This window comes from Platichthys flesus, chromosome 10, assembly GCF_949316205.1.
Source record: "Platichthys flesus chromosome 10, fPlaFle2.1, whole genome shotgun sequence".
NCBI lineage: Eukaryota > Metazoa > Chordata > Actinopteri > Pleuronectiformes > Pleuronectidae > Platichthys > Platichthys flesus.
Genome location: NC_084954.1, coordinates 6397179 through 6415758, shown reverse-complemented (window position 1 = coordinate 6415758; position 18580 = coordinate 6397179). Strand labels below are relative to the sequence as shown.

Sequence of the window (18580 nt, the reverse complement as noted above, 5' to 3'; positions counted from 1 at the left end):
ATGTGTCAATTCTGAAATTGGAATTAAGTTGCAGTTGTCATTCCTGTAACAGGATGCACAGTGGGGAAAAGTTAAACTTGTCAGTGGCTGTCCAGTGTAAAGAAAACACATTCCCCTCAGCTCTCCCAGAGGCTGTTTAGTTTCTTTCTGTTAGTACATGCTTCAACTCTTTCCTGTGCATGTCAGCTGCAGCAGGTGATGGTGAGCTCAGTCTCCCCTGGTGCCTGCACTTCTTTATCCCTCCCAACTCTTTCCTCTGCTGTCCTCTCCTCCCTCTGTTCTCCCCTCTCTCTCCTGGCATCCTCTGTATTCTGCCAGTGTTGCGTAACGCCTCTCCTCAGCCCAGGCAGCCAGGTTCTTCTGTATTCCTGTTGCATCGCTCTGCTGCTGGACTGCTGCGTGAATGTGCGTGGGGAGAGAAGAGGCAGCGAGAGAGAGAATATGTTTTGCCTATGTGTGTGTGTGCGCATGTGTGTGTGTATCAGTCTTGCAGTCCTCTGTTGCCATGGAAACATCGGGCACATGGCTCAGGCAGCTTCGCGGCCCAGCACTGCCAGAGTCGTGCTGCAGGAAGCCTTGTTCTCTCAGTAGTGGAGCAATGCAGACACACACACACACACACACACGCACACACGCGCACACACACACACCTTTCTCCGTGTGATTCAGGGATAGACAGACAAACTGATGGACAGACTGTCTTACACAAGCCCAGTGAATTCCTCTCATCCTCTCTGGGGCAGAGACAGTGTTACCATGTTCTGCTGTATTTCCTCCCTGAATGCAGACAGGCTCACTGATGCTTATAATTAGGTGAACCTAAGTTTCACAAAAGGACCCCCCCCATGCTCCAGGTACAAACAGTTTCCAGTTCCCCCTTCATCTCAGTGGAAATGGCTTAATCACTGATTTGTTCAACATTGCTAGGAACCTAACCTCAACCATTTCTATTTCTATTAACTCTCTCTTAAGTGTTTTCAGGCTGCTGCTTGAAATCTATTTCTCTGTTTGTTTTCTTAATGGAGTTGTGTATGAATGACGTTTTTAATCTGGCCATCAGTACATTTGAGGTGACAGTAATGTCAAGTTGTTCTATATTATATCATTATAGACTTATAAATTAACATGAATACCATTGTGGGATCGAAGTAAATCACAGTTATGCCTAAGATGTTACAGATAAACCTAGGTGGTTATCTCATATCAGAATAGTTTGATTGACATTATTGCCGTCTTGCTTTTGTACTTCATCATTTGATTCAGTGAAACCTGGAAAGCATGCATTGACATCCAAGACTAGTACAGACCTTTCCAGAGCCGGTTCAGATTGCACAAGCTGAACCTCACATATGAAAACTATTCAAATTAACAACAGTACATTTATCTAATATTTTTTGATTCTGGAGAATAGCATTTTGGCTATTAAATAATTGATTTCTAACTGAAAAATTGGGAAAATGTGGAACTTGCTGTATTAGTAGAAAAGCATTTAACAAAACAGCATTTTGCGTAAGAAATACCAGTGACATGAGTGTCTCTCCTCGGGTTCCACCATCCACAGAACCAGTTTAATTCTCTGTGGTAATGAAAAGCTGTAACGTGGTCAGCCTGATACCTGAAACACAAGCCTCGGCTCCAGCATCAGCAGACGAGGTGTTTCGGATGCGGAAATGGCACATGGCGTTTTAGCCAAGGTCAGGGTTACGTTATTCTAGGCATGCATATTTCATTAAGTTCTGCGTGCCCCACTGACACAAAGCAGCTTTCATTTCCCCATTATGCACCGTGAGAGGAAAGCAGAAGTCTTGGCCTGTCCTGCCCTGACAAGGATCAGTGTTGTAAATCTATTGGCCCAAACATGCTTTGTAGAAGAGATGGATCTATTGACGTCGGAATAGATTCGATGAATTGATCTGATTTACGCGAAAATGTAGCTAAGGCGTGAAATAGATAATTTCTTGTTGGTTGCAAGCATTTGTACGAAAAAGTGAATTTGATCCCGTTGACCCTAAAAGTGTCTCTTATTGTTTGCGTAACATATTTAGCTGAGACACTAAAAGTCAATGTTTTAGTGCCTTTTTGTAATGTATTCAAAAACCTGAGGCTACATCTTAGTATGTTCTGGGTGAATGTGTGAGGGGCTTTTAAATGGGTTAAATGCCATGATCTAAGTTTTTGTTCATTTATTTAACTGTAACACTGCTTACATTTATATGGAGTCATGAATTGAATCCTTTCCTCCCTGTCTTCCAGGATGTCGGCCGTTTGGGGAAGGGGATATTCCTGAGGATGGACTACCGGTGAGTGAGATTTCAGTATAAAGAAAATGTGTTGTGTGTGTTTTTCTTGCTTTCTTTGGAGAGTCTTATTGTTCTCTGTTTTAAGAGCATTTAGACAAATGTATTTGGAGAGTAGTTGACTTTTTTAAATTTGTTTTTTACAGTACATCAAATTCACAAATCTAAACCTCTTTAAACACACTGATCATTTTTAAACGGAGTAAATTGGACTGAGAATTTGTCGATTGAGTGTTAAGCTGCACCAACTGTACCGATATGTAAAGTCATATTTTTTTACTCACCCACCATTGAATAGGAGGCAGGTCATAGCCTGACCCGTCGCCATGTGTTTGAGCTCCGATGTGTCCCAGCTCTCCGCTGACACCTGCCTTTGTTTTCAAACAGTTGTTCTTAGAGATTTACAGGTGTTTAACCAGTGCCCGCCAGACCCTGAGGTGAAGCTGGGTGTTGGCCAGCGAATGTGCCAGAGCAAGCTGAGCTGCCTCTCGATCAATCTAACCTGGTAGCTGTCACTCCTGTTACAATAGACACTGAGGTAATGTAACTATTGCCTCAGGAGCTGGTTGTTCAAACGCAGCTTGGAGAAAACGCTCTGGGATTTTAAATGTTCTCCGACCTAGATGTGTTCACTCGGGGGCTCGGCCCCCTTTTGTTGACAGATTCAGAACTGTTAAGGTGCACTATGTTAAGAATTGTATATTTGGCACGCAGCGCTTTGTTGTGTCGTGTGTGGCTAACAGCGCTGTGTTGTCTTAAGCAGAGACAGGCAGCAGCTATATAGTTCAAGTCTACACGCCCATGTTCATTTGTTTTAGATATCAGGCTGGTTACAGGAACGTCGGTCACCTGTTCGACGGCAGATTGCAAAGTAGGTGAAAAGACACTTGAGTGGGGAGGCAGGGCCGTTCCTGTAACATTGAGTGACACCTCAGCACGTCTGTAATGTAGCACAGTACACACAACTGTCCTGCCACAGGTACAACTTTTGTTAAAGTTGTAATTGATGACGGTTGACACTGTGTCAGAGAGGTATTGATTCAACCCTGCTCATTTTTCACGCTGTACGGTATACAGAAAAGTATAGCTTGAACAAAACATATCACAGAAGTGTGCCAAAGTGCAAGCAACTAAAATGGTAGCTTTAAAAAGTATTTATTTTAAGAGCCGTTGTATTGCTGAGCAGGTAGTTTCCAGTTTTTTCGCTGACTGCTTATAGAAAATGCCCCAGCAGTTCCTGATCATATTTTGGACATTCCTCTCGACACCATTGGCCTGTTCTCGAGCTCTGGGTTTGTTATACTTGCCAGCGACCTGTCATCGTCCCTTTCGGCCTGCCCTAGTGTCCGGCCATGTGCAGCGAAGGAAGCCGAGCGGTGTTCCTGCTCCTCCGGCAAAGTTCCTCTTTAAGGAATCTTCCTGAAACATACAGGAAATCCAATTGCACCACTGTTGCTAGGCAGCGGGGGTGGGGTGGGGGTGTAAAGGGGGGGGGGGGGGGGGTTGTTCACAAGGTTCAGCGAGTGAACCACCGAGGGTGTCACCATGGTGATTTGGCATCCGAATGTTGCGGTCTGAGACCTGGGCTACAGAGAAAGAGAGAAGTGAGCCAGTGGCAAGTGCTGCAGCCGGAGAGGTAGAGAATACCACCACAGAAAGAGTTGTGACATTATCTGCATGGCTTAATGTTCCGAAATACATTCACACTGCTGTTTGTAAAGTACATGTATCCTGATGGAATACTCTCTCTCTTTCTCTCTCTCTCTCTCTCTCTCTCTCTCTCTCTCTCTCTCTAGTACTCTCGCTATAGATATATATATATATATATATATATGCACATATATCTATATATAATCGAATTCATGGTAGCCTTGCATTGCATCTGGTCAGACTTGCACTTGCATGTCCTTGACGCGCGCACACACACACTATATGCACATGCAACATATTATACCCATTTAAAAAAAAACAACATGGTTGCACAACATCCTACTCAGCTGTTATGACCCACTGCCAAGAATTATGCCGTACCGCCACAGTCTTTACGCTAGTACACAGAAAAATGCACTTTTATTTTTTTGGAATGCCACAGGAAAACATCCGCATCTAAGTTAGCACTGGCAGGAAGTTTATTTTCTTTCTCTTATCAGTTTAGTTCACAGAAGTTCTTCTGCCTACTTGACTTGTGCTGCCTCACACTTTGAGACTGGTTTCATGTTAATTCATTATTGAAGGTATTGGTAGTTGGAAAGAGAGAGAATAGCTGGTTCTCCAGTTTTCTAGTCACAATCTCATCAAACTCTTGTTAAAATAAATAAATAGAGGAATATGCATTTCTGATTACTTTAAGGGATATGTGGGAAATACCCTGTAACTTGATTGTCCTTTGTCTTTATGTTTAAACCCAAAGGTACGAGCTACGCCAGATTGGCTTCATGACTGTGAGAAACGCATTTTTGCACAGACATAATGGTTTTATTACTGGCGATCCGACTTGTGAACACGCTCGTCATCTTTTCTCCTCCATGCTCTTCTCTGTGTGATGCACAGAGCTCGTACGCTCAGTGGGTTTCCAGTATGTGGGCCGACCCCAGCCTTCCCCGTCCTGAGCCCCTGTGCCTTTGAGGGTGGAAGTGCACGGATCCCTGATGTTGGTGTGGAGCCAGGTTGCCCCTGGCTCCCACCCTCCCCTCCATCCCTCCCATCTCCCCCGTCTCCTCTCCTCCCTCACCCAGCCACATCTCTAGGGTCAGATCAGCTCCAGATTGGCCCCCACGCATGCCTTTGAATGGTGGGGCTTAGGCGAGCGCTTTAAAAGGAAGCCCAAGTCTGTTTCCCATTTCGCCCCCCCACCTCTCCACCCCGCGCTCCTTTCTCTCTTTCTCTCACATACACACACAGCTGTCATCTGGCTTTTTAAGTTCTGTGCTGCATTTCTCCAGCTGGAGCTGGTTTATGACATTCCCTCTGCAGACTCTTTGGCCTCTTGCTCTCTTTCTCCCATTCTCCCATTCTCTCTCTCTCTCTCTCTCTCTCGCTCTCACACACAAATTCAACACAAACTCATTTTTTCCTGTTCTGTTCTTTCTCCTCTCTCCCTCCACTGTCTCCTATTCCTCACATTCCCCTGTAGACGCTGTGGATGTGTTACACCACTTGGTATGTTTGGAGGCAAGAAGGGAGCAAAGTCACACACATACACACACCATGTGTTAGCAGGCTGAGAGGGGGGGAGCAGCAGGCGGAGGGGAGAGAGAGAGGGGGAAAAAAGAAGAGAAAGAGAGGGGAAAAAAAGAAGTCAAAGGAAGCATCTCTTAGCAACCACAGGACAGTAATTACTGTAGCAGCAGCTGGGAGCAAACCAGATTTCCGCTGTGCGTTAAAGCACTGGCGTGGGCTACTTTACACACGGCACTGACTAACCAGAGCCAGCAGCCTCCTCCACATGCAGAGCAGAGAGAGGGAGAGAAGGAGGAGAGAGGAGGACTAAACCTTCCTTGATGAGGTAAGGGGTGAGTGTGGGAAAAGAGGGCCAGTTGGTTAGTGTCAACGAGGCCAGTTGGATCCTACGTGTGAAGATACCTCGGCGTGTGTCCGTCCACGTGTGTGTGTTTCTGACTTGGACTTGACCTTGAGGAGACATGTTTTATAATTTATTCGGCGGAGAGACAACACAACTTCATATTTAGAATTGAATCAACCCCTTACTGTCATTTGCTGCGTGAACACTCCGGAAGTTGGTTGTACTGAAATAACGCCGGACGCCAGAGCTCATCAGAAGGCTGGTGATGTAATAAGTGACTCTCCGCCCCCATCTCTCCTCACCTCTGCACACATGAATCATGAAACCATTCCTTTTCACTTTGTTGCCATGAGCACTGAAGCGTCACACTTTTTCTATTACAACTACATTGTGTCAGATGTGTCGAAATATTTTTGCAGAATTCGATCTCGTCTTTGACATTCACAAGATATTCTTCTTATTATTATTAATAGACGTGTCATCCTCACTTTGGTCAACACTGAGCTTCCCTCTTGTAATTATGCGATTGTTTGGCGTGAGTCGGGAGGAATGTGCGCTCCTATTTGCTTTTCCTCGCTTGGTTTCCAACATTTCTCTGATTTATTTTGTCGTTACGTGTTTCGAGCGCCTCTTTAATTCGGCCTGTGTTTTGAGATTTTGCATCAGTTAAATGTTTGGTGGAACACATGCAAGGCTGATGGGAACTCTGAGTTCTCAACGGAAGGGCCTTGAGTCATCACCACTCAGCACAGTCATTTGGCCAAGAGTGGGCGCAGGATGCCCCCTGATGGTTACAAGTGGAACATGCACCAGCCTACAGAACACTGAGTCAAAACTGTCATGAAAAGTGAACTGATTGACCCGTGGTGCCTTTGAATGTTATTGGAAATCCTAGATGTTCATGTCTGCAAATAATAGTATATGTATAAATCATGTAATAATGACCCACACAAAATTTCATAGAGAACATAAAAAAAAAATGCTATATTGCTACTTGGGTTGCTCAGAAATATTCATGTTTTTTTAATTTATATATAGGTCCTCCGAAGGGGGAACACAAGGTTATTTGCATCCTATTAAAATGACCTTACTTGATTTGTTTCCTGTATTTCTCCAGGTGTGTGATGAGCCTCCCTCGTTCTGCACCCCAATGAAAGAGCCATTTTCTCCCCTGAACAACGTGGTCTCCACCGAGCCGTTCAGGGGCTGCTACGTCCGCGCCCATCCCTTCGACGAGTTCCCCTGCAGCAACCGCCGCTACCTGCCTCCACAGGTCTGCCTGTCCTCTGCTCCGTCAATCGTTAATCGCATGTTCCCCAGAAGCCCCTATGTTGGTTATGAGCGTGTGTGGAGTTGAGTGAAAACTTGATGAATTCGAAAAGTGAATGTCAAATTCCCTCCAACTGACGGGTGTCAATTTCTCTTCCTTTGAAGGTCTCCTTCAAGACGACTCGTCACGTCAGTTTCCACATGGACGAGGAGGAGATCGTTCGCATCAACCCACGTAAGGACGTGCTCATCCGTGGCTACGGGGACTACCGCGACCCTGTCATGTGGAAACAGGACTCGGACCGCGAGGACCTTGACTTTCCCAACGCCTTCCAAAAACTGGACAGTAAGAAGTGCGAGTACCTCTTCCCCGACGGCCCCGGTGGGGACTCCCACTCTGGCCCTGGAATTGACACAGCCATCAAGACTCAGCCCTCGTCCCTATTGAAGTCTAAGAACGGGCGGCGGCGGCGAGAGGACGGTGAGCGCTCGCGCTGCATCTACTGCCGGGAGATGTTTAACCACGAAGACAACTGGCGGGGGCAGTGCCAAGATGCCCCCGACCCAATCAAGCAGTGCATCTACAAAGTCAGCTGCATGCTGTGTGCCGAGAGCATGCTGTACCACTGCATGTCCGACTCCGAGGGCGACTTCTCAGACCCCTGCTCATGTGACACAACTGACGAGCAGTTCTGCCTACGCTGGCTGGCCCTGGTGGCGCTCTCCTTCATCGCGCCCTGCATGTGCTGCTACCTGCCGCTGCGCGCCTGCCACCATTGTGGCGAGGCCTGCCGCTGCTGTGGGGGCAAGCACAAGGCTGCGGGGTGACCCGACTCCAGGCTCTGGGACACCCTCAAAGCTAGCTAACACAGGAAGTGGATAAAAGCGGAAAATTAAAAGCCGTATCCTTTTTTCATTCCCCTCTCAGACGGGGTGATATGTTGTTGATCCCCAGCTCTGAGGGCTTTTGGAGATTTCAGTTTGTGTTTGTCGCCGACAAGCAGCGGTGGAGGACAAACCATATGCTTTGTGGGGGCTCTGAGCATCAAGCTAAGTTCAAGGAGCTTAATCTAAGGAGAGGAAGAGGAAACGTCAAGATTAATAGACTTGGAGATGTTACTAAACACATCTGTACACACACACACACACACCCACATACACACACACACATGTGCATTGATGGAGCCAGGCCACAAATATCAGAACTCTACTACAAGTCATGTGTAACTTTATGAAGGAAAATTGTCTTTTGTACAGAGAGCAGCAAAATAACCACAAAAAAGAAAACAAAACAATTCTGCATTCAGAAAACTTCTTGCTGTTTGAGTATGCTAAAAGGGATATGTTCTTGCTTTATTGTGAATTTGCAGTTGGGTAACAGTGGCCTTTCCTCTACGGCTTAAGCATTTGCTGACAATGTAATGACTGGACAAGAAGACAAGTGCACTAGAAATGGTATTTCCCCCGTTAAGTAAAGGTACCCCTCTCTAATTCTTGGGGTACTCACTCCACCATATTTAGTGTCATTCTAACATTTGAGAGATGTTTCTGTGGTGGATGTTTGGCCAATTGATTTCCTTGTTTTCCTTTTCCATCGACTCAAAACGTAAGCTTGTTTCTGAAGGTATAGCTGGTATAGCTTTTGACATTCATAATAAGATGTTTCAATGATGACCTTGCCTTCCCGAGGTATTCAGACCATCTGATTGCATTCCAAAATAAAGGTATATTCCATGATTAGAAGGGGAAAATGGTAACGACTCTACCATGCTCAGTTCCCCGAAAATAGCGTTTTCCACGCCACAAAAATAGCATTAGAACCTCTTGAACCATTCAAACCGAAACCGGACACATGACGATTTCATTTACTCCAGTGAATCTCACTTTTAGTCCTTTTATTTACTGCTGTAGTGAAATTGTTGTTCTGTTTCCTCATTGTTATTTTTCCTGCTCATTTTATAATTCTTTTTTTGAAACAAAGGCTGAAATGTTGCTCAACCAGCAAGTTTTGTTTTGGTGAGTACAGGGGTTACAGTGCTCCTTGGTTAAACTGATGAGGCACTTAAATTAGGCTATTCTTTGATTGAGAACACTCTCAGATTTCAGAATTAGTCTGTACATAAATTGTTTTTACTAATTTAAACATCGTATTTGGTGTGAGGGGAAACCCTCCTCTAAGCACTGCTCTCCAAGCTTTGGTTGCGGCACCCTCTTCAAATTCCCATATTTGTCCCATGAAACGTCAGTCCACTCCTTCCATGTGTCTTCTTTTAAAAACAGGCCGAGTGAATGAATGCATTGTTGCAGGAATACCTTAGAGTATCTTAGTCATGTGTTTGAAAACAGAAAAGACAAAAAAACATACGGATGTTATGAATGTGTGTGTGTGTGCGTGCGTGCGTGTGTGTGTGCACGTTTAGGTCCTCATATGCACTGGTGATCTGATGTCATGTAACGTTACCACTGACCATGTGATTAAGGCTTCGACTCTTAACAGTACTGACCCAGCATCAGGTTTCACAAAACGTCCTCGTGTCTAACAGCGAACAGAGAGATGATCAGAAGATGCATTTGTCATTTCAGGAAATTCACTTAAACCCTCTAAAACCCCCTCTTTAACACGTTGTATCCTTTTTCATTTAATTCACTTAAAAAATTCACTTATCATTTCTACACTTGGCTCATGTAAACAAACGCGATGTAACGTGTTAATCCGGGAGCTTCAGAGGTGTAGGTGGATTTCTCAGCTCTGAGCAGTGCCAGGCGAGCTGTTCCCCAATGTTTCCAGTCTGTAAGCTAAGCTAAGCTAACCAGATTCTGGCTGTAGCTTCATGTTTACCGTACAGAATGAGAGCGGCATTGATTCCTCTCTCGCGTGACCCTCGGAAAAAGACAGCTAATGAGGGCGGGCAGGCTGCAAACCAAAACCGAACATATCTGACTCACAAAACATTTAACTACTCTGAGGAACAGCAGCTCTGATTGGCTATCCGGCGGAAATTCTCCCTCCCTGAGGCATGTTTGAAATGTGCAGCCAAATTGGTGCGACCACGGCCATGTTTGCTGTTGCTAACAGATATGCATCTCTTCTCGCCTCCCGTCGCTCCTGGTTAAAAAACAACAGAGAAATGTCGAGGCAGGATAAACATTCATCTCCCCCGCCCCCCCCGACCGATGCTCCCTTTACCTACTATGCAAACTTTCTAACGTGGGAAACACATTGACCTCCGTGCAGAGCGAGTCAGTGACGGGAACAGGACACTTTAAAGCTACGTGGGCAGACAAACAAACTCCTTGTACCAAACTCCAAACACCTGTAAATACTTAACACTATATTTAAGTACTGATAATAATCCCAGCTTTTCTTTTTTTTTGTTTGTCTTTTTATTTTTGTTGTTGTGGAAATTTTAAAGATAGAACTGTATTTATCGTCGCTGTCAGCATATACTGTAGCTTCAATTGACAGCATTATGTACATAGGTCACCTTTTAGTATTATTTCACATTGAAAAGTAGAGGGCGTCTGTGATGGAAAATGACTATTGAGCTTCTAATAGAGTTTCTCTCTAGTTTTGTACGGTAGAAGGAAGGATAGTGCTAACACGGTACAGTTGTGTCAGTCCACTTGTTTCAAAAGTTTGATATATAAATATATATATATTTACATACACATATAAAGCTGCTAGATACAATCACTAATTTTATTGTGTTGACAGAGAAAATCAGCTATGAACGACTGTTAAACCCTAAAACTCTCCGGCGGCGTCCGGCGGCCTCGCCGTTCGACGCCGCCGTTCAACCATGACGGCGAGTTTATAACTGTCCGATTGCTCTGCGTGAGGAAGTGGACTCTTGTGCATGTGTGCGCGAGTGTTACTCTGTGTGTTCTCGTGTGTGTGCGTGTGTGTATGTTCCGTGTGCGTGTGGGGTTGGTGTGTAACCAAATGTTTGGTTGGCCGCCATATTCTCCCATTGGAATTGGATTGCCCTGCATTCATTGCGAGCTGAACCAAGGTTTGATGAACCTGATTAAAACTTGCTGGCTGAGAAGCAAAATGTAGGATGTGCATTTATACAAAGTATAGAGAATGCTGAAATAACACTTCTCGTTCTGCATTAACCAGCACAGTGCAACTTCCTGTCATGTACTGTATTATATATATGCAACATGTGTCTGTCCGCTTTAATATATATATTTTTTTGACCTGCATTATATAAGACTTCAGTTTTAACCACTTTGCTGCTAGTCTTTTATTCTCTTTCAATCTTGGAAAAAGTGTGCATATCTTTGGGAATGCATACGAGTGTACATTCTTGACATTGTGTAGATTTAAAAAAAAAAAAAAGTAAAAAAAAAAAGAAAGAAGCTATATAAACCTGTTTCTCTTCAGTGTATTGTTTTTAAAGACGGTTACTTTTCACAGCAGTTGAGTGGTTATGTTTCGATTCCCCGATGCTTTGGTGCACTGATGATACTCTATGTAAGCTTTTTTTCATCTTACAGCGCTTGATGTAACATTTATGTGATTAGTTCTAAATAGTGGAAAACATTTGTGTTTTGAAACTTGCAGTATAAATGGTACTACTCTTAACTATTCTGTAAACACTGCCTGTTTGCTTTCTTTGTCTTTATTTTCCACTCTTTGTGCATATTTTCTTTCCTGTGCATCCCTCCCTCTCCTCACCCCCCCCCCCCTCCCTCCCCCCTTTTAGTGCCATCGGCTTTCACATCCTGACAACCTCAAAAAAGTGCCTCACGTCCATCCTAGTTTCCATCTTACAATTTAACATCTCTCGTTCTGGTTCTATATTGGTTTCTAAACGTCTAGGTATTTCCTCTCATGGTTCGAGAATACCAAGTATATGATGTAAAATGTATAGTCCCAATAACTCATGTCATAGTTGTATTTTCTTCATACAGATGTAGCTCATTACTTTTCATAAATATATAATGTAAATATGCATACATATGTTTGTAACTGTTTTTATGTTACATCATACACTTGTAATTTGACATATCAAATAACATTATCATAATAAAATGGTGAGTTTTAATCTTTTGCTGTCTAGGCTTTATTGTGTTTCCTCTATTTACATCTGAACGTACAGAGGCTAAAGTTCATTCAAGCTGATGATGTGGTCGTCACGACAGATCGGACACAATGAAGTTATGTGTTCGGCAGGAAGAAGAAGAAGAATAAATGAAGAAGTCAAACCTTAAAAGTATAACATTGATTAGAAGAAGGTACAGAACTTATTTTACCTCCACCAAGGGATGTTGTTTTCACCCGTCTGTTTGTTTGCAGTGTTGTGCATGATCGAACGCAAAAGAACGTGTGAACTGAATGCAACTCAATGACAAATAATGATTTGAACGGTGAACCCTTTCATATTGTAGCGTCCTCGTGTATAGACGCCAGGAAACTTTTTATGTGTAACTTTATTAAAGTCCAGCGAACACGACACACTTTTTGTTCGTAGCTCCGACACTCCTACCCAATAACGTTTGGGCTGTAAACAGATGCACACACAGGCAGACAAATTTATAAACACACTTTTAGAGTATTTATTTTCCCACAATACCCAGGTGCACTACGTCACACACTACAAACCTTCCTTAAAGGGGCAGGCCATACCTGCAACACAACAGCTCTGGTCTCATATACAGATGGCAAGAGAAAGCAGAGACGCAGACTCAGCAACTACATCCGAGATCCGATGCACTTTATTATTATCTGAGGGATTTTTACACACTGTCTGATAAAGATTCCGACAGTAAAGGCAAGGGGTAGTGATGGATAAGATTTTCTTTAACAAGTTAAGTCTTTCATTCTCACTTTCCACCTTAAAACTATTAAATGAACTGAACTATGAAGTAGTTCAGAATTTAAATTGTGAACTATGAACGTGAACTATTAATGTTTACTTGTATGAACTGAACTTTGAACTAGTTCATGAGGTGTGAACTTGCACAACACTGTTTGTTCTTAAGCAAAAACTACCAGATGGATAAGACGACACTTCTGGAATGACGAGAGATATTGGTGCTGATCTGGATCGGGGGTGGATCCAGGATTTATTTTTGAATTGATTTTTTTTGAAATTCTCAGTGTTTGCTCAGTAAATGACTCTTACATTAAGGGAGCTTGTATCTTTGTGTGTGAGTGTGTAATATGTTGCACCTTGATTGAGTTTGTTTGACACTATTGAGTCTTTCTAGTTTGATGTGAACTAACCTGTAGTAGCCAGTAGGTGGCAGGAGAGTAGTCTTTCAGCAGTTTTTCCCTCCATTAACAGAAACTGGTTCTTCTTCTTCTTCATCTCCAATGAAATGTAAAAGGTGTATCATCTTTTATCCTGTGTGTATAATAAGAGAACAGAAGACCTCTGGCCTCTGCTCGGCTCATGGTGAGTGAGTGTCGAAATGTTGTGAGTATAATCTGCAGTTGAATTTTTCCTTTAAAAACTTTATCAAGACCCAAACCAGTTAAGACCTGTGAGCAGGTAAATTTCTTTGTTATAGCTTTCTTCTTAATGCCCATCACAGTTTTAACTTGCTTTAACATTTTAATTAAAAAGCTTTTGTAATAAAATGTGTAAAATATGAATTAATGATATTAAAATGATGTTGAAAGTACACAAACATAAATTAACTGATTATTCAGTACAAAGTTTAATTTAATGGGAAATACCTAATAATCAATATTCGAGCATTAATAATCCGGTTCATTAAGCTAAACGTACGATATCTATATGAAGATATACCATTTTATGATTATTATTATTACTTAAACATTGCAAGGGTAACTTAAAGTATAGCTTCCCCTTCTGGCACTCTGGTCAAAACGCTTTTTACAACACATAGGTTCATAGACAATCTTTCACATCATATCATCATACATTACACTTCCTTACATTTCATTTAGCCGTCTTACAATAAGTGCATCAACCAAGACGGTACAAACCCAGAACAGGAAGAATCAAGAAAGTACAATTTTCTCACAAATAACACGTCACCATTGTAATGTATAAGAGTAACAGCCGGATCAGAAGAACATGAAGATACAGTATCAAATATTCCAGGTTTTGGACGACAAACTTCAAGAATCAATAAAATGGCAGAAAACTGGTTAAATCCAGTCTACACAATAAAAGTGACTTTTTATAGTAAACAGTACAGACTGTCGGGCCTTGGCAGTGGTTTAAACTAAATCAAAGGTTCCTCTGTGACTGTTCCCACATCTGTTTCTTTTCTGTCTATTGAGAATCACACTATTACGAGTGACTCTGTTTTCACAGCAGAAAGTTTTAACAAATAATTCCTAATATGAATATATCGATGTCAGATGAGACTCTACTATTGTATGAACGTGATGTTGGAATAGAGGCTGCTGGGATCAGCTGAGGGTCCAGTAGAAGAGGAGGGAGCTTCCACAGTGCTGAAGGCCACTGCAACATCACCACCCTGGATCTGTAGGATATACAAACAATCAATCAGTCAGTCAATCAATCAATCAATCAATCAATCAATCAATCAATCAATCAATCAATCAATCAATCAATCAATCAATCAATCAATCAAACTGTATAGCACCTTTCATCAGGTTAGTGTAGTTCAAGGTGCTTCAAAGAACACAACAAATACAAATATTGATAAGGAAGTATGATAAATATGGACTTAAAAGAAAAGACAGAATAGGATGTATTACCTAATGCAGTGCTAACAAAACCATCACAGCATAACAACATGTATCAAAACACAAAGAAACTTTCACTTTCACATTTAAACTTTAGAACTTATGATGACATGATTATTTCATAGCGTTATAACAAGATAAATAAAAACTCGGGCAGTGGTATAAACTCTATAAGTGACGTGTTAGTTTCTTATCTGTGAATGTTCCCACCTTGTTTCTTCTCCATCCGATGAGAATCACAACCAATGTCACCATTGCGGCAAAACCTACAACCAGACGAATGTACCACCACCAGTCTGTGAACAGAAGGACGAGAGCTTCACTTTCCTGTTCAGTCCAACTTCTTGTATCTACACATGTTGTTAACATGAAATCCATCAACAGGGGGCTGCAGCGAATATTCAGTACCTGTTGTCATCTCGTTGTTTCCTGCAGCTGGTTTGTTCTTTGCTTCTTGAGAAAAAGAAATGTATTAACAAATGGAATTCATTGGATCAGGAGCAGTTCATCGTGATCTGTGTTTTCTCACCTGATGATGGAGAGATGAAGGAAAACGTTCCCTCAGTGTGAAAATCCTTCACTTTACATGTTAATGAGCTATAGTTCTTTATCTTATATTTTGAGAAGCTCACATTGGCCGAGCAGTAAGACTGTGATGTCTTCAGGTCTGTGTTGTTTTCAGTCACATCTAAATTCATATACAGCCACTTCACTTCAGTGCAGATTACAGATGGTGACAGAAAGCAGCTCAACGTCACCTCATCAGTTCTGCTGTGCTCAGTCACTGGTGATGATGGAGATAATGTGAGAGAAAGATAACATGAGTGAAACTTTGTCCATCAGAATGATCAGAATGTTTTTATGAAGAGACTCTTTTACTCACCGTTGACCACAGAGATCAAAACCCGATGAACTTCATGTGTTTGTGTTTTCAGGTCGAACTGTCTGCATTCGTATCGACCAGCATCTTCAGCTGTGACCTCCCTGATAACCAGAGAACAGTCTGCAGCAAGACGCAGTCTGTCTGCTTTAGATTTGGAAATCTCAGATGTGTCGAGCTGCCTGTTTACAAACAGGTTTACTGCTCCAGTCCACACTGAGTAAGTGAAGAGCCAGGTAGCAGCTCCACAGTTCACGTGATCATCTCTCACTTTGTCACAAGGCAAAGTGGCTTCAGCTCCAGCTCTGATGATGATGGAGGAAGATGGGGTAGCGAGCTCTGTGGAGGAAATGAGAGAGAGACGGCAACAATTAAACTACACCAAGAAAAAGACTCATAATTTCATACACTTCTGAATGTGAGGATTCTTTTACACATAACTTTGTTAATTAATACAAAATGGAGCTTGACTGACAAGATAAAGCTGAAAAACATCAACTACAGTTTTCTCCCTGCATTTGAATGCAGTTCCTGTTCCTGTTTACGTACATTTGTTTCCAGACTCATGAGGTCACTCTGACACGTGATCACTGAAATCGAATCCATTAAGTTTTCATTCGATGAGACAACTGGTCAGAATTTGAAGAAATTCAGACTTGAGATGTGCGAGAGGCCGAAAACCTGAAACCTTGACCTTTAACCACCAAATCAAAACAGTTAAACCTTGAGTTAAAGGGCAGATCAAAATATTAGGAATGATCCATTACACAAATAACTACAATATTAAAGTACTCATAAACATCAGTCCCCTGAATGATCCAGACTTGTGCCACAACACATCAGTGAAACTCTTCACTTTTAAAAGCTAACACAAACAATCTGCTACTATTCTTGTTATTCACACTGATAAAGTTGTGTTAGTGTATTTATTCTCACCTGTAAATGGAATCAGCACCAGTAGCAGATGGAAAGACTTTTTAACACGTTTGATTTCATCCATTCTTCTTCTTTCTCTTTTCTGCTTCTCGGTTCTTAGTAGAAAGTGTAATGTGGCGTTTACTTCCTGTTGATTAGGGACATGTCTCCTCTGTGGTCATGTGCTTCATTTAGACACTTGCACCTCATTCACATGAGTGATGCAAACATCAGTAGATTCAGTCCAAATAAAGGACGACACACGTTACCCCTCTGGAGCAGTTTCACATCTGGACTTTTATATTTTACAGGTGGTCGAGCTTGAATTTCTATCACATATTTATTATTTTTTTCCTGTGTTAAAAAAACAATAACAAATTGCAAACTTAACTTAGTAAGTTTCTGAATTAATGTAACTTATTCAGGTTCATATTCAATGTCTGTACTAAGATTAATAAATAACATTATTGACTTGGGCTTCAAAATGTTAACGTGAATGAAATGTGATTCTGTGGTTTCCAGCTGTGGATTGAACTTAGTTTGCCTGTGGACCAATAAAGTAAATGAACAAGTAAATGAACAAGTAAAAGTCCTTCATGTCTCAGAGTCGTTGTCTCATCTTAAACTTCCCTGTGTCTGAAAATAAATCAACACATCCCTCAGAGTGACGAGCAACATGGTTTCTTCAGTAGAAACGAGAAGCTGCCTCTCACTTCCTACTCATATACTGAGAAAGAGAGGAAGAGAGAAAGAAAGAAGTGTATCCAGTCTTTATAATGAAATCTGTTGTCAACACACAAAGATACAACAAAATCAGCATTAAACGCAACAAGAATCTTACCTTGGGTCTGGTTATAAAGTAAATAATAAACTCTACAAAAGAAAATATATAATTTATCTCATGGTTGATAATACAGCAGAAGAAGAAGCAGCAGCTGACGGACAAGAGGCGGAGCAGAGAGAGGAGATGGAAAATAAAGCAGAGATTTTCAATAAATGGTCGTCAGCTGAGGAAGCTGCGGTTCAGTGAGGAAATGAAGGACATTACGAAACCAAATCCAAAAATTCACCTCACAGCTTTTCATTTCTACTCCTAACTTCTTGCGAGTAGCTGATAATAGTACTACCACTACTGCTAATACTTCTGCTACTACTACTACTACTACTACTACTACTACTGCTTCTCCTACTTCTAATAATAATAATAACGTTTATTTCATTGTGCTTTGGGGGAAAGACACTACACGTGAGAGATCCAATGAGAAACAAGGAATCCTGAATAGAGAAAATAGACCAATGGAATAAATACAGTAAATTATTGTTGCTCAATTTAGTTTGAAAGGTGTTAAAATGTTTTAAGTTTCTTTTTCCTGATGCTTAGATTTACAATTTAAACCAAGATTGCTCAACCCTGGAAAGTACCAACTATTGCATTTTGCCTGAAAAACAAAATAATGACTGAAGAAATATTGACACATAAAGCTGTTCAGGCTTGGACTCTGATCATGATACAGAAGTTTGGTGGTGATAGGACAATGCACATGGAGTTATGACAACATCTTCTCCTTTAGCGAAGGATGAACCTTCGGCGTACATCAATGTTAACACGGTTTGAGGAAATGTCCCAATTATGAGAGCGAGAGAGGGCAAGAGAGAGAGCGAGAGAGAGAGATATAAACATTCTTTAGATCTTTGACCACTGATACTGTCACTGCAGGAGTGGAGTTGTTTGTTTACCGCTCAGTATCAAAGGATGAATGGTCCATGCATGTCCGAGATACAGAACATCGTGTTTTAATGGAGTGTATTCAAACTTTGACGCCATCACACCGTGTGATGAGAAATCGATTTTTGATTTAGTTTGAATCTCCGTCTTGCAAAGATGTGGAATATGGCCAAAATGGCCCCTAAATGCCAAATAGCAGGCTTCCTGTAACGTTTTTCCAATAGCACCTCAGACATTTTAGTTTGCCTGGTCATGATGCACATGTGTATTGATT

At 41.9% G+C, this 18580-nt stretch overlaps 2 protein-coding genes across 3 annotated transcripts in view; one reads left to right on the top strand and one right to left on the bottom strand.

Annotated features, from left to right (window-relative positions):
- The window catches only part of spred1 (sprouty related EVH1 domain containing 1), a 32694-nt gene extending 20551 nt beyond the window's left edge, over positions 1-12143 (top strand). Inside the window, exons 4-6 of the mRNA XM_062397148.1 lie at positions 2254-2300; positions 6938-7093; positions 7255-12143. Of these exons, the coding sequence (XP_062253132.1) occupies positions 2254-2300; positions 6938-7093; positions 7255-7917 (866 nt within the window). The 3' untranslated portion in view covers positions 7918-12143. The remainder of the gene's footprint in view (positions 1-2253; positions 2301-6937; positions 7094-7254) is intronic.
- Positions 12144-13733: 1590 nt separating this feature from the next.
- Positions 13734-16983, bottom strand: LOC133961378 (uncharacterized). Of its 2 annotated transcripts, none has more exons than XM_062396461.1 (6): positions 16602-16983; positions 15669-16004; positions 15315-15569; positions 15194-15238; positions 14996-15081; positions 13734-14559 (listed from the first exon to the last, which is right to left on the bottom strand). In XM_062396461.1, exons 1-6 carry the CDS (start codon positions 16663-16665, stop codon positions 14446-14448), a joined length of 900 nt encoding a protein of 299 aa, XP_062252445.1. In that variant the 5' UTR covers positions 16666-16983; the 3' UTR covers positions 13734-14445. The 2 variants fall into 2 exon arrangements, with proteins under 2 accessions (XP_062252445.1, XP_062252446.1); XM_062396462.1 differs by having other exon boundaries at positions 15194-15235; positions 16602-16982.
- Between the last annotated feature and the right edge of the window lie 1597 nt (positions 16984-18580).